The following is a 25,357-nucleotide window of genomic DNA, read 5'->3' as shown; positions in this document are numbered from 1 at the left end:
GTGTGAAGGGGAGCTGTGGGCTGCAGTCACGCAGGAAGGGATGTGCATGCTCGGGGTTTGGTTGCTGTGTGTGTGTTAAGTGACTGTGATACCACTGCTGGGTCAGTGTGAGTGTACGGAACACGTGTGACAGCCTTTTTGATGGAGCCCTGTGAAAGGAGTCCTATGGACTTGAGATCCAACTATCAGCCTGTGGGCATCATCCAGGAGTTGGGGTAGGGGATGAGGCAAGGGAAGTTGGGCTGAGAAAGGGATAAAGCAGTCTGGCAGCAGTTCTGTGTTTCTCCCATCTCCTGCTTTATTTCCTTCCAGGTGAAATAGATGGGTGCTGCAACATGCCCTTGAATGTAACAAAACCCACTCTAGTGTGGATTTGACATGGGCCCAGCACTGCAAGGTACGCTGCTGGGAGGAAGCGTCCATCTGGCTGAGGGCAGGAAGGCCCTCCAGAGGGATGCACTGAGGCCAGTTGTGCGAGGCTCAACAAGAGCAAGCGCCAGGTCCTGCGCTTTGGTCATGACGACCCCGTGCCAGCTTCTCCAGGATTTGGCTGGGCTAGAATTCCAAGCAGCCCCTGATTCCAGAACGTTGGGCTGGGCTGTTGGAATCTTCTGCCCTTGTGACTGGTCTTGCCTCCCCACCCTGTCCGTGGTGGTGGAGCAGCCTGGTGGCCCTCAGTGATGTCATAAGGGCTAGAATGAGGGGAGGAGCAGTGCGTGCTGCGTCCCTTCATTGGAGCGCTGGAGCTCTGACTGAGCAGCTCGCTTGTTGCACTTGTGCACCGACTGCGTCCCTTTGTCTTCACACCGTGCTGTGCAGCACCTTGTAGGTAAGCTGAGACAGTGTGGGAGAGACGGGGGGACAGTGAGTGCTGAGAACTGCTGGCTGGCGGAGCTCATAGGATCACATTATCTCCATCAGCAGAGGGGTGGCCATGAGGGACAGGGAGGTGATCGTCCCCCCCTGCTCTGCTCTTGTGAGGCCCCAGCTGCAGTACAGTGTCCAGAAAGACAGGGAGCTGTTGGAGAGGGTCCAGAGGCGAGCCACAGAGATGATCTGGGGACCGGAGCACCTCCCCTGCCAAGACAGGCTGAGGGAGCTGGGCTTGTTCAGCCTGGAGAAAAGAAGGCAGTGGGGTGACCTCATGGCAGCCTTCAGTACCTAAAGGGAGCCTAAAAAGAGGAGGGGAATCACCTCTTTGAAAGGGTAGATAACAGCAGAACAAGGGGAAATGGTTTTAAGTTGAAAACTTAAGTTTTTAAGTTGAGGGAGGGCAGATTTTGGTTTTTCCCTTGTAGTCTTTGCTAAACCGTGGAAGCAAACTGACCTGCTCTTTCTCTCTCCTCTCTCCACCCTCTGCCTGCTTCCCTGCTGCAGCTTTTGCTCGTGGAAGATCAGAGCAAAGTGACAAGGAACGGCTGCGGATTCGAGAGATTTCTCTCCCTCGTTCTGATCTCTTGCCAGGTACCTGCCATGCTTTGTCCCCCCACATGCTTTAGCAGCCCGTGACGCCCCGTGTTTAGTAACACAGCCTCATCCAGCTTTGATGGGACGCTGGTCACGTGTGGGTTTTCTCCACGTGCTCTGCAGCTCAGCCCTCAGAAGGATGCTGTCTGTGGTGCTGTGACCAGCTGGTTTTATGGAAAGCAATCCCTTAGGCAAAGAGTCCCAGCCCCAGCTTGTGCAGAGCTGCACAGCATCACCAGGGACACCAGCAGGCGTGCTTGGGCTGTGTGAGTGTGCCCGACAGCTGTAGGGAGCACAGCAGAGATGTGAACAGAGAAAATAAAAGTGTGTTTCTTTTCAGTTCCAGCTTGTCACACCTACGCTGATGGCTGTGGCATGCAGCGAGATCAGCTGTGGGCCTGACCTGGCATGGACAGAGGTAGAGTATGAAGCTCTGATTGGTCTTTGTTCCCTGACTGCAGCCAGCAGAGTGAGCTGCAGATGTGCTCTCCTGCTTTCCAAGAGAGCTCCTCTGTGGCAAGACAGTAGTGCAAGCGTGGCAAGTTTATAAAAGTACCAGAGCCATCTCGGCTGTTGTGTTTGTCCTCTACTGACTTTTCCCTTGAAATGGCTGCAGAAACAACAATCATTCTCTGCTCTGTTTGGCCTCGCTGTTGGTTGGGCTGCTCAAGAGAGCTGCTTGGTGCTTGCAATGGCACTGTTTGCACCTTGTAACTGCAGCCGTAGCTTTGGTTTCCCTCTTCACGGTCTCCTAGCATCTGAAACAGTCAGCCTTCCTGCACAAAGAGCGCAGGAAAGGAGGGGGCAAAATGGACAAGGCCACCTGTCTGCGTCAGTGCCATTGCTGATTAGTCTGGATGGGGAGAGATGCATCTTTGCTGGCGTGTGCCTGCTGCACACCAGGGAGAGAAACAGCCGTTATTAGACTTGCAGTTCCTTCTGAAGTGCCCATGATAAGGACCGAGTGCATTTCCTGCAGCTTTCTCTGCAGATGTGCTCCTCACCTTGAAATCCTCCTTGTTGGTTCCCAGCTCCTCACCGTGGCCTGTGCTCTCTGTTTCAGGCTGAGAACAAGGGGAAGCCCCTGCTAGACCATGAGGTGGCACCTGTGAATGTTCCAGCTATTGCTGCTGCCCATGCTATTAAGAGATACGTTGCCCAGGCAGCGGATGAACTCTCCTTTGAGGTAAGCAGTTCAAGGCGTTCCTTGTTGCTCAATTTTACAATGGCAAATGTCTTCAGAGCTGCACTGGTGCAAGTGCTTTAATGCTCGGCGATGTTTGGCAGTGCAGAAGAATGCAGACATTTGAGCTGTGCTTTCCTCCCAGCTGTGCTGAAGCTGGGATTGACGTTGCAATCTCTTGCAGGTGGGAGACATCGTGTGTGTCATCGACATGCCACCAAAGGAGCTGACCCCCTGGTGGAGAGGCAAGCTCGGCTTCCAGGTAGGCAAAAGCTTCAGACTGGAGAGTGCAACTGCAGTAAAGGCAGGAATCTCAGCTTAGAGCTTCTCTGCCTGCTCAGGATGCCTAATGGACGTAAACAGTTTCCCTGTGTCGGTGTCAGGGGACCTTGCCGTTGGCTGCAAATGTTGAAAAATTATTACCTTTATGCTTTGAACTATGGCCATTTTCTGCTGGATAGTCTTATGGAACGTCAGGCAAGCACGTTCCGAGGGAAATGTTACGTGGCTTTTGGTTTAACAGTTCAGACCTGAGAAGTGCTGCATGCAATAGTTGGCTTCTCTTCTTGTTACAGGTTGGATTTTTCCCAGGGGAGTGTGTGGAACTCATTAATAAGAACATTCCTGAGGCACTCATCAACTCAGTGCCAAAGCCAGGTAGGGATGTTACATTTGATGGTGTGGGGAAGCAAAATGAAGTCTTTTTGGGGGCGTGTTCCATGTTTAGTACCTCCTTTATCCATCCCACATTGTCCTCTGGGTTGATGATTCTTCATGCACACCATGGGGCAGAGATTTGGCCCAATCCTCCTGGGTTTATGACTGGACTTGGGGAAACTATAGAATTCTCATGGAATGGCTTGGGATGGAAAGGAACCTCAGGGATCATCATGCTCCAACCCTCCTGCCTCAGGATGGTCTCCCAGCCCCCACATTTAATGTGAGACTAGATCAGGCTGCCCAGGGCCCCATCCAACCTGGCCTTGGTCTCCTCCAAAGATGGGGAAAATCCCTTTTTGTATGTACTGGTTGGTAATGTTCTTCCCGTTCTGACGTGCCCTGTAGAATGTGCTGTGCTCGGCCTCGTGCAACGGAGCCAGACCTGAAATGACCTGGTTTCTTCCTTTTGTTGTGCAGTGCCCAAGAAACGCAGCAAGATCCTCACCTTCCTTCGTTCCTTGGTGAAGGCCCGCCCAAAGAAACCGACCGAGCGGGAGGTGGAGAAGGAAAGGGTGTTTGGCGGTGACCTGGGAGAGCATCTTCTCCACTCCGGTCGTGATGGTAAGGAGCTGCCCATTCCTGAGATCTTCCTCTGCTGGGCATCTAAAGAGGATGAAAGGGAGCTCATATCTAGCAGGGGGCAGGCTGATAGCCATGGAGACACGTGTAATGGGAGTTGATGGCTGAAGGATAAAGTGAGGCGGATGCTCCTAAGAGACAAGCACATCTGTATTTGCTTCAGCCAAGCCTGGCTGGGCTTAGTGGATGGGATGTGAAGCACAGCCTGCAGCACGATTGAATCAGGAGCTCCACTGATGGCTGGCACGTGTTCTTCAGTCCCCCAGGTCCTCCAGAGCTGCGCTGAGTTCATTGAGCAGCACGGCGTGGTGCAGGGGATATACCGCCTGTCCGGCGTCGCGTCCAACATCCAGAGACTGCGGTAAGAGTGCTGCGACTGACACAGCCTGAGTGCATCTGGTGTGGCTTTGGGCTTGCCTTCCTCTCGCTCAACCGGGTTTGCGTCCCTCTCTCCAGGCAGGAATTTGAGTCGGAGCAGATTCCTGAGCTCACCGTCCGCGACATTCACAGCGTGAGCTCCCTCTGCAAGATGTACTTCAGGGAGCTCCCGAACCCTCTGCTCACCCACCAGCTGTACGGCAAGTTCTCGGTAAGCACAAGGCCACGTCTTTCATTTCCCTCTTCCTGGGCCTCTTGGCAGATGGCTGCAGCAGTGCCCCAGCTCGGAGGCCCTTTTGCTGTCAGCCCCACGAGGTTTACTCGCAGTGGTGTACTAGCCTGATTGGTGTCTCGCTCCCTTTCTGCACTACTCCAGGATGCTGTTGGTGCCGCTACAGAGGAGGAGCGGCTGCTCAGAATGCAGGACGTCATCCAGCAGCTGCCCGCTCCTCACTACAGGTCAGTGCTGCCCTCAGCCTGCTGAGCTCAGCCCTGCTGCATTGCAGAGGGCAACGATGCGGTTCCAGGCTCTGTCTTTCTGAATTGCAGCACGGCATGCTCGTTGGTGCTGAACGTTTGCCTCTCTTGTTTTCCAGGACTCTGGAGTATCTGATGAGACACTTGGCGTGTCTGGCTGGGAGCTCCACCATCACAAACATGCATGCCAAGAACCTAGCCATCGTGTGGGCTCCAAACCTCTTAAGGTAAACTTCTGGTTCTGTTTCAACACAACGCTTACATCTGTTCTCCATTAAAAAAAAAAACAGTGCTCCCTTTTTCTCCATCAAATGTGCTCTTCTCCTGTAAAATCTGTGGCTGACAGAAGAGCAGGAGCCTGAGCTGTTCTCCATCCCCACGGGCACAATGTCTAGGTGACAATTTCTGCAGTCTTGTTGAGATGGGACTGACGTGTCCTTGATCATCCAGGAGAATTTCTGCAGTGGCATCACTGATTGCCCACTGCGGAAGTCTCCAGAGCCTCAGCTGACAGCTTTTGGCTGCAACAATTCAGACTCGGGGAAACGGTCTTGGAGAAATGACTTCTAAAATCTGCCTTTTCTACAGATCACAGCAGAACGAGTCTGCCTGCGCCAGCGGAAGAGCTGCCTGCATGGAGCTGCAGACGCAGTCGGATGTGGTGGAATTCATCATCAACCACACCGACGTCCTCTTCGGCTCCAAATCCAGAGCAGACATTGCAGATGCAGCAGGTGAGTGTCTTCCTCCATTAGCTTTATCTTGACCTGACACCTTGACCAAATGCAGGCCTTCTCCAGGATGTTTGAGATACTCTTTTACCATCAAGGGGACAGCAGACCTCTGGACTTCCATTAGGGTATGGCATCCTGTTGCTGGATGCTGAGAATGTCCAAGCCCAAACTTCACAAGGAGGAAACCGTCATTATTATGGTTTGCACGCAGGAAAAGCTTGATGCAAGTGTGGCAGCGAAGCTTTCTCAGTTCCCTGCCCCTTTTATCTAGGGGTGAGCTCTCTTAATGATGACCGTGTCCTTTGCCATAAACAGACCTCTGCCCACATGGTTATTTTGAGCTCCTCTTCTTCCAGTGGCTCAGATAAGCAAGCCTGAGAAAAATACAGCACCTCCCCCAGAACTGTGGTGGCTGTCCTGCTGCTTTCTGATCCTCGCTCTTACCTGTGGTTTTCCCTGACAGGGCACAATTCTCTCCCAGGGCCCAAGTCTGTGGGGGTCTCTTCTGCTGCCACAAAGCTGCTCAGCCTGGAGGAGGCACAGGCACAGAGGCGAGGCCACAGCAGCTCTCCCCCTGTGACAGAGAGCAGCCACGACATTGAAGTGGAAGAAAGCCCTGCAGCTGGGCAGGGCAAATTCCACACCATCATCAACTTTCCATCTGACAGGTAAAGAGGACTTTCTTTTCCAGCACCTAGCATCATTGGGTGGGTTTTTGTGTTTTCCTGCAGAAACCAGGCAGTGCTAGGAACAAGCAACTGCTGCCAAGAGCTCAGTGCTGCTCTTCCCTCACCCTGCACCACGCACGACTCACAGCATTGGCTGTTTTCTCTCTCCAGACAAAATCCACCCAGCAAGACTGAGGAATCACCAGCTAGCAGTTGGTGTTGCTGCTTCAGCCTCAGGAAGCCATCCTCTGGCAGCAAACGCCAACTGCAGCGCAATGCCAGGCAGCCCTCAGAAACAGCAGTGGTAGTCCTGGCAGGTAAGGGTGCAAATGCAGCTTCCAAATCCCTGCTTTTCAGGAACATACAATTCAAGCTTGCTCTGCACATGTATCTCTTTCTAGCGTTCAATCCCGTGCCTAAATCTTCACCCCTGATCAAGAACCACTGTCGTAATTCAGCTTGTGAAAGTTTGACACTAACCCCTGTGTATCCTTTCTAGGTGAATCGAGCCCTTGCCAAGCCATAAGATCCAGGGCAAGTAGCGAGGATGCTCTGTGTGCTTCCATCAGTGGAGAGCTCATAGGAAGCACAGATTGCTGCAGTTCCAATAGCAGCCTTCCATCTAACAACATGAATGGAGAGAAGGAGCTCATCGAAGTCCATGCTCTCATTACACCTGGCTCTGCTGAAGTTGCTGACCTGAGCCTCCCAGACACCACAGTCACAAGTGTGGATTTTAACCCAGAGTCTCTGCAGTGCAGCCCATCCCAAGCACAGTGTGAGTGCCCCAACAGCAGCACCTCCATGCAGGAGCAGGTCAGCATCAGTGAAGAGGAGCAGAGCCTCTTGCAGGGGGACTTTCAATCAGGCCTCCAGTCCCAGGCACCGGACAGCAGCACTGAGAGCTCTGAGCCACTCTCTCCATGACAAGACAGGATGAGTCCCATCTTCACCGTGGACCTCTCACACCCTCCTGTCCTTTATATAATAATAAAAGCACACTCGTGCTCAATCAACGCCTTGACTGCCTCCAGAGTCTTCATTCACACGGACTGGGATGAATGCAGCACACAGCAAGGCACCCCAGCTTGCAATGCTGTGGCTGTGGGGTGCATGCAGCACAGCTCCGGGTTTGTTCCTGTTTTGTCTGGCTTTGGGATGTCTGCAGGGGGAGCTCTGCTACCATTTGGCATGGTAGCAAATAATCTCTCGCATCCTGGATGCTGCTCATGATACTCCCAAGCTTCCTGGCTGTGGCTTTGTGACGCTTTTCAGGGCCTTCTGATGCATTTTGATGCCTTGGATGTTGCTTAACACCTCCCTCCTCCCATCATGTCCTTTCCTGGCTCCCATCTACGAGCTGGCCGTGCAGATCATCTCCAGACCTGTCATCAGCACACTGCGGCAGGAGAAGCTCCCCCTGGCCAACGTCAGGCAGTACTGCTTGGTCTGCAGCTCAGTGGCCATTTCCCTTTTAGGCGGCTCCTGCAGAAGAATCAAGCAGCAGAACCTTTTGCTCACCCTGCAGCACACAAATGCTACGAAAGCAGAAAAAAACTGGGAACCTCTGGGTCTGCAAGACTTCACAGACACTCACCGGCTGTGTCTGATGGCTCCCTCCCATCCTTGATTTCCTTCTCCCCTTCTCCACGTCGGATCCCACTGCTGAGCCATGATCAAGCTGCCCAGTGTGGCAGAGCATCGTGCAGAGCCGTGCTGGCACCTCCTCCCCTTCCTCTCCTGCAGCTCAGCGTGCAACCTGAGCAAGTTTTTTTCTGAGAAAGTGACCAGCTCTTTTCCATCCCTTTGCCCCTACAAACAGTTGTCCAGAGGATCTCGTCCAAGAATTCCTGGAACAGCCTGCAGCTGGCTCTCCTGAAGTTCAGGCTCCTGCCTTTGCTTCCTGCCAGGCCCGCATTCCTTGAGATCACCAACTCAAGGAGGGCATGGTCACTGCAGCCCTGACCGCCTCCTGTCGTAACCCCTGGTGTGCACCATGTCCAGCAATGCTTCCCTTCTGCTTGCTGTGCCCAATGCCTGCACCACAGAGTGATTCTCACTGCACTCCAGGAGTCTGTCAGATTGCTTGCAGCCAGCCATGCTGATTTCCCAGACTGACTGGAATCCCCCATCAGGATGAGAGTCAGTGAGTGCGATGCTTCTGCTGGCTGCAGTAAGCAGCTCCCACCAACAGGCTCTCTTTCCAGGCGGCTGTAGCAGACCCTCACCTCCAGAAGCCCTGCACTGCTGCACTTCCTAATTTTACCCACAAGTTCACAACCTGCTCATGGCTCTTCTTAGTTCTTTGCACTCAACTTCTCATCATAGAGGGCAAATCCCTTGCCTTCCAGAATTCCGTAGTATCAATTGTGTCTGCTAATGTCAGGATTTTTTTTCTTTCCTTTCTTTTCCCATTTTCTAGGTAGGAAAATGAATTTCTGAGCCAGGAGAAGCAGAAGTGAAACAGTCTTCCTGGCACTGCTCAGGTTGCATGAGTTGCCAAGTGCTCCTCAGGTAATGTGTGCTGAAGAGCTGACCTTGGTGGCAGGGGCTGTGGCTGCATTTTGTGCCTATTCAGAGCAGGAGCTGCAGAGCGAGATAAACATCACGAGAAGGTAAGGCTGAGAAGCAAGGACACCTCCAGAAAGAAGAGAAAAACTGAGTCAAGTGAGCTGCGTGACGGCCGTGTGATTCTGACCATGATTGGAGGAAGAGCGCATGGCTGGGAATGACTGATGGCTCTGGTTGGATGGGTGCCTGTGTGCACAGAGTTAAGGAGTGTTTGTGGGATGTTTTGCTGGCATCTAACGGCTGTAAGGGGAAGTCAAGAGAGAAAACTTGTGAATGCATAGAAGGGATGTTAAAATCTGGAACAGACTGTTTGGATCATTCACAGCTGAGTCCAGATTGCCACACTGTCAGAACCTGGGGCCTAGGATTTTCCTTTAAGAGTGCCAACTGCTCATTTTAAATGATAAAAAGTAACATTGATAGAAGCTTCCCTCCTTGCATTAGAATAAGGCATTGATATTTGATGTTTCTGTCTTTCCATTCCTTTAGCAGCCTGGGTGTTGATGCAGCTGTATGCATCTGCTGCCCTCTCCTTCTGTTTTGTGTAAAAGAACAGTAAAATATGCAATCAGTGTGAGATCTTTCTGAAGGATTTTACTTTATTTGCCCCTAGGCTGCAATGGCTGGGAAATGGCAGTGTCACCCAGGAGCCCACACGGCGACCTGATGTCTCATTGTTGGGGTCTATTGGAAACCACCACGATGACAAAAGAACGCCTGGGATTCCTCCGGCCCAAATGCCAAACCTTGCACTTGGCTGTGCTGAACCTCATGAGGTTCACCCAGGCCCACCTCTCAAGTCTGCTGAGCTCAAACAGATGTCATTTTTCTCGTGTCCTTCCATTCCGAGTCCATCTGTTCCCCAAAGCAAAAGAATTCTGACCAAGGCTGCAGTTGCAGCTGACTTCCCAAGGCTGCAAGACGTGGTGGTGACACAGCCTTGTGCTTCTGCATTGGTGCTCATCCCACGTTTCCTTTCTCTGTCTCGCAGGTCAGCTCCTGCTGGAAGCAGATGGTATCCCAGTGTGAATGAAGGTCAGTGCAGGAGCAGCTGCTGATGGGAGGAAGGAAGTCCATGCTGAAGAGCTCTGAAGCATCTGCAGGTATGGTTCTGGAGGAGGCAGCAGTGATGTCGGAGGGCTCCCAGCAGGAAGCTGTCTCATCCAAATGCTTGCTGAGTGGTTGGAAGGGAGCTTTCTGCATGACAGCAGCACCAGTTGCTTGCTTCAAATGCTGCAAAGACAAGGATTAGCACGAGTTCCAGTATCTACAGTATCATCACGAATCACGATAGGATTACAATGTGTCCTCATACAAACGCAGCCATTTCTCTCTGAGTCCAGAGGCTGTCCGGAAAGCATCTTTGAGGTCTCTCACACCAAACCACTGCTGTCCGTGTGGGATCTGACTCATTAGGGTATAGGGGTTAGGAACCGCAGGCTGTCTTTTGAGAACGGGTTCAGTCATTTCCTTACATCTTGCACCAGCCGATACGTGCCGTCTGCCTTCCGTGCCAACAGGATTGGGGTGTTATAAGGCCACAGACAAGGTTCCAGAAGACCATCCTTAACCACTGTCTGTGTTACAGCTTTTAGACCCACTCTCCCTTCTAAGGCTATGGGATATTGTTGCTGTTTCACAGCTCCACTCCCTCCTTGGGCAGTTCTTTGTAAGGGAAAATTGTGAGTCCACCCCGATTTCCTTCCCCTGCCCACAGCTTTGGATTCATTTCTTCTCATCACAGCTGTTAACACATTCATTGACCCCTGATATCTGTTTCACAGACTTGCAGCTGTAATCCTCATTTAACTGTTAAATCTCTCCCCCATAAATCGGTCCCTGCTTCAGGCACACAGAACAATTGCCCTGCAACTATTTTATCTTTCCATTTTAGTTCTGTGGTCTCCAAGAGTGGAGCTGTCACTTCTGATCCCTCAGCCCCAGTTATGCACAACAGCCACATCCAGATACACGTCTGGTACCTCTGAACTAGCTAATGCTGTAGGATGGAATGTTGTTTCTGCACTGGCTATCAAATGTGGGATTGCTCTGAAGCAGTACAGCACGATGTGTTTTGTAATTTGCCCTTAGAAACAGTTTGAAAAAGTAGAAAGACTTTATTAGTATTAGTAGAAAGAAGTTATTTCATAACATATTTTAGAAATACAGTTGTTCAATCATGTGATCAATTCTCACTTACAGAACTGTAATAGTTACAAATTGCATGGGTTTAGTATTAAGGACCAGAAAGCATGTTGTAAGGCCATTCTGTTTGGATAGGAGAAGCTCAGCAAAAGAAAAACAGACTCCAAAGAAGCCAGGGCCTCCACACAAGGCCGAACTGACTCACTCTGTGGGCAGGTTGGGATGCAACAGGCAGGCATCAAGAGACTCCCCTCTGTCCTCCTTCCAAACTTCTCTCTCTTCAGGGATGAGCAGGTGTCCAGAAATAGTGGCCAAGTGTTGATAAGCAGCTGTCAGGCGTTCAATAATTAGCAGTATACCTGCTGAGCTAGCAAGAGTTGGTGTTTAGCCAGTCACACACACACACACAGAATAGCCTGGGTTGGAAGGGACCTCAAGGATCAGGAATCTCCAAGCCCCTGCCACAGGAAGGACCACCAACATCTGTAGCACTGCACATATGCACACTGCTAGATAGAAAGAGCAGTGTGGGAAAAAACTGTATGCTGTGGATGCAAAGGGTGAATCAGAATGGCTTAACAGCTGTCCCACAAGGAAAAGCAATCCCTTACCTGCTGTGACATGCTCATGGCAACACCAGTGCAGAAGCCAGCAGCTGATGCCCACAAGGACAGCCAGCCTGGACTTATTTTCACTACATATCTTTGTCCTGATGTCCTTCTAGAACCTGGGACATTTCTCCATCTCAGCAGAAGAGGGCAAGACAGGTAGAAAGCACGCACACTCTCCTCTATTTTTCTGGCACTCAAAGAGAAAGAGAAGATGAAAACCAGCATTGTTTCCCTGCCCATGGCTAACACCAGCCTTTCCATCCTTACAGTCTTCCTGACATCAGCACTAATTGAAACAACATCCCACTCACCTTTGCCATGTCTGGCAGAGGTTGCAGCTCTTTCTATTGCATCCCTCTAGCTTTCAAGTCAAGAGCTCCTGTGTCACACAAGGAAAAGCAATCTTTTACCTCCTGTGCCATGCTCATGGCAGCAGCAATGCAGATGCCAGCAGCTGATGCCCACAAGGACAGCCAGCCTGGACTTATTTTCATTACATATCTTTGTCCTGATGTCCTTCTAGAAGCTGGAACATTTCTCCCTCTGAGCAGCAGAGGACAGGAGAGTTCCAAGATGAGGGCACACTCTCCCCTGTTTATCTGGCACTCAAAGAGAAAGAGAAAATGAAAACCAGATGTGTTTCCCAGCCCATGGCAAACACCAGCCTTTCCATCCTTACAGTCTTTCTGACTTCAGCACTAATTGAAACAACATCCCACTCACCTTTGCCATGTCAGGCAGAGGTTGCAGCTCTTTCTATTGCATCCCTCTAGCTGTCAAGTCAAGAGCTCCTGTGTCACACAAGGAAAAGCAATCTTTTACCTACTTTGCCATGCTCATGGCAGCAGCAATGCAGATGCCAGCAGCTGATGCCCACAAGGACACCCTGCCTGGACTTATTTTCATTACATATCTTTGTCCTGATGTCCTTCTAGAAGCTTGGACATTTCTTCCTCTGAGCAGAAGAGGGCAGGAGAGTTCCAAGGTGAGGGCACACTCTCCTCTATTTACCTAGCACTGAAAGATTAAGAGAACAAGAAAATAGATGTTTTTCCCAGCCCATGGCAAACACCAGACTTTCCATACTTACAGTCCTTCGTGACATCAGCAGAAATGGAAACAACACCCCACTCACCTTTGCCATGTCTGGCAGAGGTTGCAGCTCTTTCTATTGCATCCCTCTAGCTTTCAAGTCAAGAACTCCTGTGTCACACAAGGAAAAGCAATCTTTTACCTGCTGTGCCATGCTCATGGCAGCAGCAATGCAGATGCCAGCAGCTGATGCCCACAAGGACAGCCAGCCTGGACTTATTTTCACTACATATCTTTGTCCTGATGTCCTTCTAGAACCTGGGACATTTCTCCATCTCAGCAGAAGAGGGCAGGAGAGTTCCAAGGTGAGGGCACACTCTCCCCTGTTTATCTGGCACTCAAAGAGAAAGAGAAGATGAAAACCAGATGTGTTTCCCTGCCCATGGCAAACACCAGCCTTTCCATCCTTACAGTCCTTCCTGACATCAGCAGGAAATGAAACAACATCCCACTCACCTTTGCCATGTCTGGCAGAGGTTGCAGCTCTTTCTATTGCATTCCTCTAGCTTTCAAGTCAAGAGCTCCTGTGTCACACAAGGAAAAGCAATCTTTTACCTGCTTTGCCATGCTCATGGCAGCAGCAATGCAGATGCCAGCAGCTGATGCCCACAAGGACAGCCAGCCTGGACTTATTTTCATTACATATCTTTGTCCTGATGTCCTTCTACAAGCTGGAATATTTCTCCATCTCAGCAGAAGAGGGCAGGAGGGGTCCAACTTGCAGGCACACTCTCCTCTTTTTCTGGCACACAAAGAGAAAGAGAAGATGAAATCCAGATGTGTTTCCCTGCCCATGGCAAACACCAGACTTTCCATCCCTACAGTCCTTCCTGATATCAGCACTGATTGAAACAACATCCCACTCACCTTTGCCATGTCTGGCAGAGGTTGCAGCTCTTTCTATTGCATCCCTCTAGCTTTCAAGTCAAGAGCTCCTGTGTCACACAAGGAAAAGCAATCTTTTACCTGCTTTGCCATGCTCATGGCAGCAGCAATGCAGATGCCAGCAGCTGATGCCCACAAGGACAACCAACCTTGATATATTTTCATTACATATCTTTCCCTTGATGTCCTTCTACAAGCTGGAACATTTCTGAATCTCAGCAGAAGAGGGCAGGAGGGGTCCAAGGTGAGGGCACACTCTCCTCTTTCCCTGGAACACAAAGAGAAAGAGAAGATGAAATCCAGATGTGTTTCCCTGCCCATGGCAAACACCAGCCTTTTCATCCTTACAGTCCTTCCTGACATCTGCACTAATTGAAACAACATCCCACTCACCTTTGCCATGTCTGGCAGAGGTTGCAGCTCTTTCTATTGCATCCCTCTAGCTTTCAAGTCAAGAACTCCTGTGTCACACAAGGAAAAGCAATATTTACCTGCTTTGCCATGCTCATGGCAGCAGCAATGCAGATGCCAGCAGCTGATGCCCACAAGGACAGCCAGCCTGGACTTATTTTCATTACATATCTTTGTCCTGATGTCCTTCTACAAGCTGGAACATTTCTCCATCTCAGTAGAAGAGGGCAGGAGGGGTCCAAGGTGAAGGCACACTCTCCTCTTTCCCTGGAACACAAAGAGAAAGAGAAGATGAAATCCAGATGTGTTTCCCTGCCCATGGCAAACACCAGCCTTTCCATCCTTACAGTCCTTCCTGACATCAGCAGCAACTGAAACAACATCCCACTCATCTTTGCCATGTCTGGCAGAGGTTGCAGCTCTTTCTATTGCATCACTCTAGCTTTCAACTCAAGAGCTCCTGTGTCACACAAGGAAAAGCAATCTTTTACCTGCTGTGCCATGCTCGTGGCAGCAGCAATGCAGATGCCAGCAGCTGATGCCCACAAGGACAGCCAGCCTGGACTTATTTTCATTACATATCTTTGTCCTGATGTCCTTCTTGAAGCTGGGACATTTCTCCATCTCAGCAGAAGAGGGCAGGAGGGGTCCAACTTGCAGGCACACTCTCCTCTTTTTCTGGCACACAAAGAGAAAATGAAAACCAGATGTGTTTCCCTGCCCGTGGTAAACACCAGCCTTTCCATCCTTACAGTCCTTCCTGACATCAGCACTAATTGAAACAACATCCCACTCACCATTGCCATGTCTGGCAGAGGTTGCAGCTCTTTCTATTGCATCCCTCTAGCTTTCAAGTCAAAAGCTCCTGTGTCACACAAGAAAAAGCAATCTTTTACCTGCTGTGCCATGCTCATGGCAACACCAATGCAGATGCCAGCAGCTGATGCCCACAAGGACAACCAACCTTGACTTATTTTCATTACATATCTTTGTCCTGATGTCCTTCTAGAAGCTGGGACATTTCTCCATCTCAGCAGCAGAGGGCAGGAGAGTTCCAAGGTGAGGGCACACTCTCCTCTTTTTCTGGCACTCAAAGAGAAAGAGAAGATGAAATCCAGATGTGTTTCCCTGCCCATGGCAAACACCAGCCTTTCCATCCTTACAGTCCTTCCTGACATCAGCACTAATTGAAACAACATCCCACTCAGCTTTGCTATGTCTGGCAGAGGTTGCAGCTCTTTCTATTGCATCCCTCTAGCTTTCAAGTCAAGAACTCCTGTGTCACACAACGAAAAGCAATCTTTTACCTGCTGTGCCATGCTCATGGCAGCAGCAATGCAGATGCCAGCGGCTGATGCCCACAAGGACAGCCAGCCTGGACTTATTTTCATTACATATCTTTGTCCTGATGTCCTTCTACAAGCTGGAACATTTCTCCATCTCAGTAGAAGAGGGCAGGAGGGGTCCAAGGTGAAGGCACACTCTCCTCTTTCCCTGGAACACAAAGAGAAAGAGAAGATGAAATCCAGATGTGTTTCCCTGCCCATGGCAAACACCAGCCTTTCCATCCTTACAGTCCTTCCTGACATCAGCAGCAACTGAAACAACATCCCACTCATCTTTGCCATGTCTGGCAGAGGTTGCAGCTCTTTCTATTGCATCACTCTAGCTTTCAACTCAAGAGCTCCTGTGTCACACAAGGAAAAGCAATCTTTTACCTGCTGTGCCATGCTCGTGGCAGCAGCAATGCAGATGCCAGCAGCTGATGCCCACAAGGACAGCCAGCCTGGACTTATTTTCATTACATATCTTTGTCCTGATGTCCTTCTTGAAGCTGGGACATTTCTCCATCTCAGCAGAAGAGGGCAGGAGGGGTCCAACTTGCAGGCACACTCTCCTCTTTTTCTGGCACACAAAGAGAAAATGAAAACCAGATGTGTTTCCCTGCCCGTGGTAAACACCAGCCTTTCCATCCTTACAGTCCTTCCTGACATCAGCACTAATTGAAACAACATCCCACTCACCATTGCCATGTGTGGCAGAGGTTGCAGCTCTTTCTATTGCATCCCTCTAGCTTTCAAGTCAAAAGCTCCTGTGTCACACAAGAAAAAGCAATCTTTTACCTGCTGTGCCATGCTCATGGCAACACCAATGCAGATGCCAGCAGCTGATGCCCACAAGGACAACCAACCTTGACTTATTTTCATTACATATCTTTGTCCTGATGTCCTTCTAGAAGCTGGGACATTTCTCCATCTCAGCAGCAGAGGGCAGGAGAGTTCCAAGGTGAGGGCACACTCTCCTCTTTTTCTGGCACTCAAAGAGAAAGAGAAGATGAAATCCAGATGTGTTTCCCTGCCCATGGCAAACACCAGCCTTTCCATCCTTACAGTCCTTCCTGACATCAGCACTAATTGAAACAACATCCCACTCAGCTTTGCTATGTCTGGCAGAGGTTGCAGCTCTTTCTATTGCATCCCTCTAGCTTTCAAGTCAAGAACTCCTGTGTCACACAACGAAAAGCAATCTTTTACCTGCTGTGCCATGCTCATGGCAGCAGCAATGCAGATGCCAGCGGCTGATGCCCACAAGGACAGCCAGCCTGGACTTATTTTCATTACATATCTTTGTACTGATGTCCTTCTACAAGCTGGAACATTTCTCCAACTCAGCAGAAGAGGGCAGGATGGGTCCAAGGTGAAGGCACACTCTGCTCTTTTTCTGGCACACAAAGAGAAAATGAAAACCAGATGTGTTTCCCAGCCCATGGCAAACACCAGACCTTCCAACCTTACAGTCCTTCCTGACATCAGCAGCAACTGAAACAACATCCCACTCACCTTTGCCATGTCTGGCAGAGGTTGCAGCTCTTTCTATTGCATCCATCTTGCTTTCAAGTCAAGAGCTCCTGTGTCACACAAGGAAAAGCAATCTTTTACCTGCTTTGCCATGCTCATGGCAGCAGCAATGCAGATGCCAGCAGCTGATGCCCACAAGGACAGCCAGCCTGGACTTATTTTCATTACATATCTTTGTCCTGATGTCCTTCTAGAAGCTTGGACATTTCTTCCTCTGAGCAGAAGAGGGCAGGAGAGTTCCAAGGTGAGGGCACACTCTCCTCTATTTACCTAGCACTGAAAGATTAAGAGAACAAGAAAATAGATGTTTTACCCAGCCCATGGCAAACACCAGACTTTCCATACTTACAGTCCTTCGTGACATCAGCAGAAATGGAAACAACATCCCACTCACCTTTGCCATGTCTGGCAGAGGTTGCAGCTCTTTCTATTGCATACCTCTAGCTTTCAAGTCAAGAGCTCCTGTGTCACACAAGGAAAAGCAATCCCTTACCTGCTGTGCCATGCTCATGGCAACACCAATGCAGAAGCCAGCAGCTGATGCCCACAAGGACAGCCAGCCTGGACTTATTTTCACTACATATCTTTGTCCTGATGTCCTTCTAGAACCTGGGACATTTCTCCATCTCAGCAGAAGAGGGCAAGACGGGTAGAAAGCACGCACACTCTCCTCTATTTTTCTGGCACTCAAAGAGAAAGAGAAGATGAAAACCAGCATTGTTTCCCTGCCCATGGCTAACACCAGCCTTTCCATCCTTACAGTCCTTCCTGACATCAGCACTAATTGAAACAACATCCCACTCACCTTTGCCATGCCTGGTAGAGGTTGCAGCTCTTTCTATTGCATACCTCTAGCTTTCAAGTCAAGAACTCCTGTGTCACACAAGGAAAAGCAATCTTTTACCTGCTGTGCCATGCTCATGGCAACACCAATGCAGATGCCAGCAGCTGATGCCTACAAGGACAGCCAGCCTGGACTTATTTTCATTACATATCTTTGTCCTGATGTCCTTCTTGAAGCTGGGACATTTCTCCATCTCAGCAGAAGAGGGCAGGAGAGTTCCATGGTGAGGGCACACTCTCCTCTTTTTCTGGCACTCAAAGAGAAAGAGAAGATGAAATCCAGATGTGTTTCCCTGCCCATGCCAAACACCAGCATTTCCATCCTTACAGTCCTTCCTGACATCAGCACTAATTGAAACAACATCCCACTCACCTTTGCCATGTCTGGCAGAGGTTGCAGCTCTTTCTATTGCATCCCTCTAGCTTTCAAGTCAAGAGCTCCTGTGTCACACAAGGAAAAGCAATCTTTTACCTGCTGTGCCATGCTCATGGCAGCAGCAATGCAGATGCCAGCAGCTGATGCCCACAAGGACAGCCAGCGTGCTCTTATTTTCATTACATATCTTTGTCCTGATGTCCTTCTTGAAGCTGGGACATTTCTCCATCTCAGCAGAAGAGGGCAGGAGGGGTCCAACTTGCAGGCACACTCTGCTCTTTTTCTGGCACACAAAGAGAAGATGAAAACCAGATGTGTTTCCCTGCCCGTGGTAAACACCAGCCTTTCCATCCTTACAGTCCTTCCTGACATCAGCACTAATTGAAACAACATCCCACTCACCTTTGCCATGTCTGGCAGAGGTTGCATCTCTTTCTATTGCATACCTCTAGCTTTCAAGTCAAAAGCTCCTGTGTCACACAAGAAAAAGCAATCTTTTACCTGCTGTGCCATGCTCATGGCAGCAGCAGTGCAGATGCCAGCAGCTGATGCCCACAAGGACAGCCAGCCTGGACTTATTTTCATTACATATCTTTGTCCTGATGTCCTTCTAGAAGCTGGAACATTTCTCCATCTCAGCAGAAGAGGGCAGGATGGGTCCAAGGTGAAGGCACAATCTGCTCTTTTTCTGGCACACAAAGAGAAGATGAAATCCAGATGTGTTTCCCAGCCCATCGCAAACACCAGACCTTCCATCCTTACAGTCCTCCTGACATCATCAGCAACTGAAACAACATCCCACTCACCTTTGCCATGTCTGCCAGGGGTTGCAGCTCTTTCTATTGCATCCCTCTAGCTTTCAAGTCAAGAGCTCCTGTTTCACACAAGGAAAAGCAATCTTTTACCTGCTTTGCCATGCTCATGGCAGCAGCAATGCAGATGCCATCAGCTGATGCCCACAAGGACAACCAGCCTGGACTTATTTTCATTACATATCTTTGTCCTGATGTCCTTCTACAAGCTGGGACATTTCTCCATCTCAGCAGAAGAGGGCAGGAGGGGTCCAAGGTGAGGGTACACTCTCCCCTGTTTATCTGGCACTCAAAGAGAACGAGAAAATGAAAACCAGATGTGTTTCCCTGCCCATGGCAAACACCAGCCTTTCCATCCTTACAGTCCTTCCTGACATCAGCAGCAACTGAAACAACATCCCACTCACCTTTGCCATGTCTGGCAGAGGTTGCAGCTCTTTCTATTGCATCCCTCTAGCTTTCAAGTCAAGAGCTCCTGTGTCACACAAGGAAAAGCAATCTTTTACCTGCTGTGCCATGCTCATGGCAGCAGCAATGCAGATGCCAGCAGCTGATGCCCACAAGGACAGCCAGCCTGGACTTATTTTCATTACATATCTTTGTCCTGATGTCCTTCTTGAAGCTGGGACATTTCTCCATCTCAGCAGAAGAGGGCAGGAAGGGTCCAACTTGCAGGCACACTCTGCTCTTTTTCTGGCACACAAAGAGAAGATGAAAACCAGATGTGTTTCCCTGCCCGTGGTAAACACCAGCCTTTCCATCCTTACAGTCCTTCCTGACATCAGCACTAATTGAAACAACATCCCACTCATCATTGCCATGTCTGGCAGAGGTTGCAGCTCTTTCTATTGCATCCCTCTAGATTTCAAGTCAAAAGCTCCTGTATCACACAAGAAAAAGCAATCTTTTACCTGCTGTGCCATGCTCATGGCAACACCAATGCAGATGCCAGCAGCTGATGCCCACAAGGACAACCAACCTTGACTTATTTTCATTACATATCTTTGTCCTGATGTCCTTCTAGAAGCTGGGACATTTCTCCATCTCAGCAGCAGAGGGCAGGAGACTTCCAAGGTGGGGGCACACTCTCCTCTTTTTCTGGAACACAAAGAGAAAGAGAAGATGAAATCCAGATGTGTTTCCCTGCCCATGGCAAACACCAGCCTTTCCATCCTTACAGTCCTTCCTGACATCAGCAGCAACTGAAACAACATCCCACTCACCTTTGCCATGTCTGGCAGAGGTTGCAGCTCTTTCTATTGCATCCCTCTAGCTTTCAAGTCAAGAACTCCTGTGTCACACAAGGAAAAGCAATCTTTTACCTGCTGTGCCATGCTCATGGCAGCAGCAATGCAGATGCCAGCAGCTGATGCCCACAAGGACAGCCAGCCTGGACTTATTTTCATTACATATCTTTGTCCTGATGTCCTTCTACAAGCTGGAATATTTCACCATCTCAGCAGAAGAGGGCAGGAGGGGTCCAAGGTGAGGGCACACTCTCCTCTTTTTTTGGAATACAAAGAGAAAGAGAAGATGAAATCCAGATGTATTTCCCTGCCCATGGCAAACACCAGCCTTTCCATCCTTACAGTCCTTCCTGACATCAGCAGCAACTGAAACAACATCCCACTCACCTTTGCCATGTCTGGCAGAGGTTGCAGCTCTTTCTATTGCATTCCTCTAGCTTTCAAGTCAAGAACTCCTGTGTCACACAACGAAAAGCAATCTTTTACCTGCTGTGCCATGCTCATGGCAGCAGCAATGCAGATGCCAGCGGCTGATGCCCACAAGGACAGCCAGCCTGGACTTATTTTCATTACATATCTTTGTACTGATGTCCTTCTACAAGCTGGAACATTTCTCCAACTCAGCAGAAGAGGGCAGGATGGGTCCAAGGCGAAGGCACACTCTGCTCTTTTTCTGGCACACAAAGAGAAAATGAAAACCAGATGTGTTTCCCAGCCCATGGCAAACACCAGACCTTCCAACCTTACAGTCCTTCCTGACATCAGCAGCAACTGAAACAACATCCCACTCACCTTTGCCATGTCTGGCAGAGGTTGCAGCTCTTTCTATTGCATCCATCTTGCTTTCAAGTGAAGAGCTCCTGTGTCACACAAGGAAAAGCAATCTTTTACCTGCTTTGCCATGCTCATGGCAGCAGCAATGCAGATGCCAGCAGCTGATGCCCACAAGGACAGCCAGCCTGGACTTATTTTCATTACATATCTTTGTCCTGATGTCCTTCTAGAAGCTGGCACATTTCTCCATCTCAGCAGAAGAGGGCAGGAGAGTTCCAAGGTGAGGGCACACTCTCCCCTGTTTATCTGGCACTCATAGAGAAAGAGAAGATGAAAACCAGATGTGTTTCCCTGCCCGTGGCAAACACCAGACTTTCCATCCTTACAGTCCTTCCTGGCATCAGCAGCAACTGAAACAACATCCCACTCACCTTTGCCATGTGTGGCAGAGGTTGCAGCTCTTTCTATTGCATCCCTCTAGCTTTCAAGTCAAGAGCTCCTGTGTCACACAAGGAAAAGCAATCTTTTACCTGCTGTGCCATGCTCATGGCAACACCAATGCAGATGCCAGCAGCTGATGCCCACAAGGACAGCCAGCCTGGACTTATTTAATTACATATCTTTGTCCTGATGTCCTTCTACAAGCTGGAATATTTCTCCATCTCAGCAGAAGAGGGCAGGAGGGGTCCAACTTGCAGGCACACTCTCCTCTTTCCCTGGAACACAAAGAGAAAGAGAAGATGAAATCCAGATGTGTTTCCCTGCCCATGGCAAACACCAGCCTTTCCATCCCTACAGTCCTTCCTGACATCAGCACTAATTGAAACAACATCCCACTCACCTTTGCCATGTCTGGCAGAGGTTGCAGCTCTTTCTATTGCATCCCTCTAGCTTTCAAGTCAAGAGCTCCTGTGTCACACAAGGAAAAGCAATCTTTTACCTGCTTTGCCATGCTCATGGCAGCAGCAATGCAGATGCCAGCAGCTGATGCCCACAAGGACAGCCAGCGTGCTCTTATTTTCATTACATATCTTTGTCCTGATGTCCTTCTAGAAGCTGGGACATTTCTCCATCCCAGCAGAAGAGGGCAGGAGGGTTCCAAGGTGAGGGCACACACTCCTTTTTTTTTCTGGCACACAAAGAGAAAGAGAAAATGAAAACCAGATGTGTTTCCCTGCCCATGGCAAATACCAGCCTTTCCATCCTTACAGTCCTTCCTGACATCAGCACTAATTGAAACAACATCCTACTCACCTTTGCCATGTCTGGCAGAGGTTGCAGCTCTTTTTATTGCATCCCTCTAGCTTTCAAGTCAAGAACTCCCGTGTCACACAAGGAAACGCAATCTTTTACCTGCTTTGCCATGCTCATGGCAGCAGCAATGCAGATGCCAGCAGCTGATGCCCACAAGGACAGCCAGCCTGGACTTATTTTCATTACATATCTTTGTCCTGATGTCCTTCTACAAGCTGGAACATTTCTCCCTCTCAGCAGATGCGTGCAGAAGGGGTAGAAGGTGAGGGGACACGCTCCTCTTTTTCTGGCACTCAAAGAGAAACAGAAGATGAAAACCAGATGTCTTTCCCTGCCCATGGCAAACACCAGTCTTTCCATCCTTACAGTCCTCCCTCCCTTCAGCAGCAACTGAAACAACATCCCACTCACCTTTGCCATGTCTACCAGAGGTTGCAGCTCTTTCTATTGCATCCCTCTAGCTTTCAAGTCAAGAACTCCTGTGTCACACAAGGAAAAGCAATCTTTTACCTGCTGTGCCATGCTCATGGCAGCAGCAATGCAGATGCCAGCAGCTGATGCCCACAAGGACAACCAACCTTGACTTATTTTCATTACATATCTTTGTCCTGATGTCCTTCTTGAAGCTGGGACATTTCTCCATCTCAGCAGAAGAGGGCAGGAGGGGTCCAAGGTGAGGGCACACTCTCCTCTTTTTCTGGAACACAAAGAGAAAGAGAAGATGAAATCCAGATGTGTTTCCCTGCCCATGGCAAACACCAGCCTTTCCATCCTTACAGTCCTTCCTGACATCAGCAGCAACTGAAACAACATCCCACTCACCTTTGCATGTCTGGCAGAGGTTGCAGCTCTTTCTATTGCATCCCTCTAGCTTTCAAGTCAAGAGCTCCTGTGTCACACAAGGAAAAGCAATCTTTTACCTGCTGTGCCATGCTCATGGCAGCAGCAATGCAGATGCCAGCAGCTGATGCCCACAAGGACAACCAACCTTGACTTATTTTCATTACATATCTTTGTCCTGATGTCCTTCTTGAAGCTGGGACATTTCTCCATCTCAGCAGAAGAGGGCAGGAGGGGTCCAAGGTGAGGGCACACTCTCCTCTTTTTCTGGAACACAAAGAGAAAGAGAAGATGAAATCCAGATGTGTTTCCCTGCCCATGGCAAACACCAGCCTTTCCATCCTTACAGTCCTTCCTGACATCAGCAGCAACTGAAACAACATCCCACTCACCTTTGCATGTCTGGCAGAGGTTGCAGCTCTTTCTATTGCATCCCTCTAGCTTTCAAGTCAAGAGCTCCTGTGTCACACAAGGAAAAGCAATCTTTTACCTGCTGTGCCATGCTCATGGCAGCAGCAATGCAGATGCCAGCAGCTGATGCCCACAAGGACAGCCAGCCTGGACTTATTTTCATTACATATCTTTGTCCTGATGTCCTTCTACAAGCTGGAATATTTCACCATCTCAGCAGAAGAGGGCAGGAGGGGTCCAAGGTGAGGGCACACTCTCCTCTTTTTTTGGAATACAAAGAGAAAGAGAAGATGAAATCCGGATGTATTTCCCTGCCCATGGCAAACACCAGCCTTTCCATCCTTACAGTCCTTCCTGACATCAGCAGCAACTGAAACAACATCCCACTCACCTTTGCCATGTCTGGCAGAGGTTGCAGCTCTTTCTATTGCATCCCTCTAGCTTTCAAGTCAAGAACTCCTGTGTCACACAACGAAAAGCAATCTTTTACCTGCTGTGCCATGCTCATGGCAGCAGCAATGCAGATGCCAGCGGCTGATGCCCACAAGGACAGCCAGCCTGGACTTATTTTCATTACATATCTTTGTACTGATGTCCTTCTACAAGCTGGAACATTTCTCCAACTCAGCAGAAGAGGGCAGGATGGGTCCAAGGTGAAGGCACACTCTGCTCTTTTTCTGGCACACAAAGAGAAAATGAAAACCAGATGTGTTTCCCAGCCCATGGCAAACACCAGACCTTCCAACCTTACAGTCCTTCCTGACATCAGCAGCAACTGAAACAACATCCCACTCACCTTTGCCATGTCTGGCAGAGGTTGCAGCTCTTTCTATTGCATCCCTCTAGCTTTCAAGTCAAGAGCTCCTGTGTCACACAAGGAAAAGCAATCTTTTACCTGCTGTGCCATGCTCATGGCAGCAGCAATGCAGATGCCAGCAGCTGATGCCCACAAGGACAGCCAGCCTGGACTTATTTTCATTACATATCTTTGTCCTGATGTCCTTCTTGAAGCTGGGACATTTCTCCATCTCAGCAGAAGAGGGCAGGAAGGGTCCAACTTGCAGGCACACTCTGCTCTTTTTCTGGCACACAAAGAGAAGATGAAAACCAGATGTGTTTCCCTGCCCGTGGTAAACACCAGCCTTTCCATCCTTACAGTCCTTCCTGACATCAGCACTAATTGAAACAACATCCCACTCATCATTGCCATGTCTGGCAGAGGTTGCAGCTCTTTCTATTGCATCCCTCTAGATTTCAAGTCAAAAGCTCCTGTATCACACAAGAAAAAGCAATCTTTTACCTGCTGTGCCATGCTCATGGCAACACCAATGCAGATGCCAGCAGCTGATGCCCACAAGGACAACCAACCTTGACTTATTTTCATTACATATCTTTGTCCTGATGTCCTTCTAGAAGCTGGCACATTTCTCCATCTCAGCAGAAGAGGGCAGGAGAGTTCCAAGGTGAGGGCACACTCTCCCCTGTTTATCTGGCACTCATAGAGAAAGAGAAGATGAAAACCAGATGTGTTTCCCTGCCCGTGGCAAACACCAGCCTTTCCATCCTTACAGTCCTTCCTGACATCAGCAGCAACTGAAACAACATCCCACTCACCTTTGCCATGTGTGGCAGAGGTTGCAGCTCTTTCTATTGCATCCCTCTAGCTTTCAAGTCAAGAGCTCCTGTGTCACACAAGGAAAAGCAATCTTTTACCTGCTGTGCCATGCTCATGGCAACACCAATGCAGATGCCAGCAGCTGATGCCCACAAGGACAGCCAGCCTGGACTTATTTTCATTACATATCTTTGTCCTGATGTCCTTCTACAAGCTGGAATATTTCTCCATCTCAGCAGAAGAGGGCAGGAGGGGTCCAACTTGCAGGCACACTCTCCTCTTTCCCTGGAACACAAAGAGAAAGAGAAGATGAAATCCAGATGTGTTTCCCTGCCCATGGCAAACACCAGCCTTTCCATCCCTACAGTCCTTCCTGACATCAGCACTAATTGAAACAACATCCCAC

General features: G+C 49.5%; 1 protein-coding gene across 1 annotated transcript; it reads left to right on the top strand.

The window, feature by feature from the left end:
• The first annotated feature begins 2,547 nt into the window (after window positions 1-2,547).
• On the top strand, window positions 2,548-4,314 carry LOC149912594 (rho GTPase-activating protein 32-like). The gene is made up of 4 exons (XM_090131853.1): window positions 2,548-2,912; window positions 3,226-3,307; window positions 3,788-3,931; window positions 4,208-4,314. Exons 1-4 carry the CDS (start codon window positions 2,862-2,864, stop codon window positions 4,312-4,314), a joined length of 384 nt encoding a protein of 127 aa, XP_089987979.1. The 5' UTR covers window positions 2,548-2,861.
• Window positions 4,315-25,357: the final 21,043 nt, after the last annotated feature.

This window comes from Phasianus colchicus, chromosome Z (assembly GCF_987193195.1).
Source record: "Phasianus colchicus chromosome Z, bPhaCol1.hap1.1, whole genome shotgun sequence".
NCBI classification, from domain to species: Eukaryota; Metazoa; Chordata; class Aves; order Galliformes; family Phasianidae; genus Phasianus; species Phasianus colchicus.
Note: the sequence above shows the minus strand (reverse complement) of the source record. Positions and strands in the feature narration are given on the sequence as shown.

What these genes read in the sequence shown, in the direction of transcription:
- LOC149912594 (XM_090131853.1), top strand. Translation starts at nt 2,862, where the DNA reads ATGCCACCAAAGGAGCTGACCCCCTGGTGGAGAGGCAAGCTCGGCTTC. An exon ending in GAGGCAAGCTCGGCTTCCAG is followed by an intron (nt 2,913 to 3,225) that starts GTAGGCAAAAGC and finishes TTCTTGTTACAG; the next exon opens with GTTGGATTTTTCCCAGGGGA. An exon ending in TCTCCACTCCGGTCGTGATG is followed by an intron (nt 3,932 to 4,207) that starts GTAAGGAGCTGC and finishes CGTGTTCTTCAG; the next exon opens with TCCCCCAGGTCCTCCAGAGC.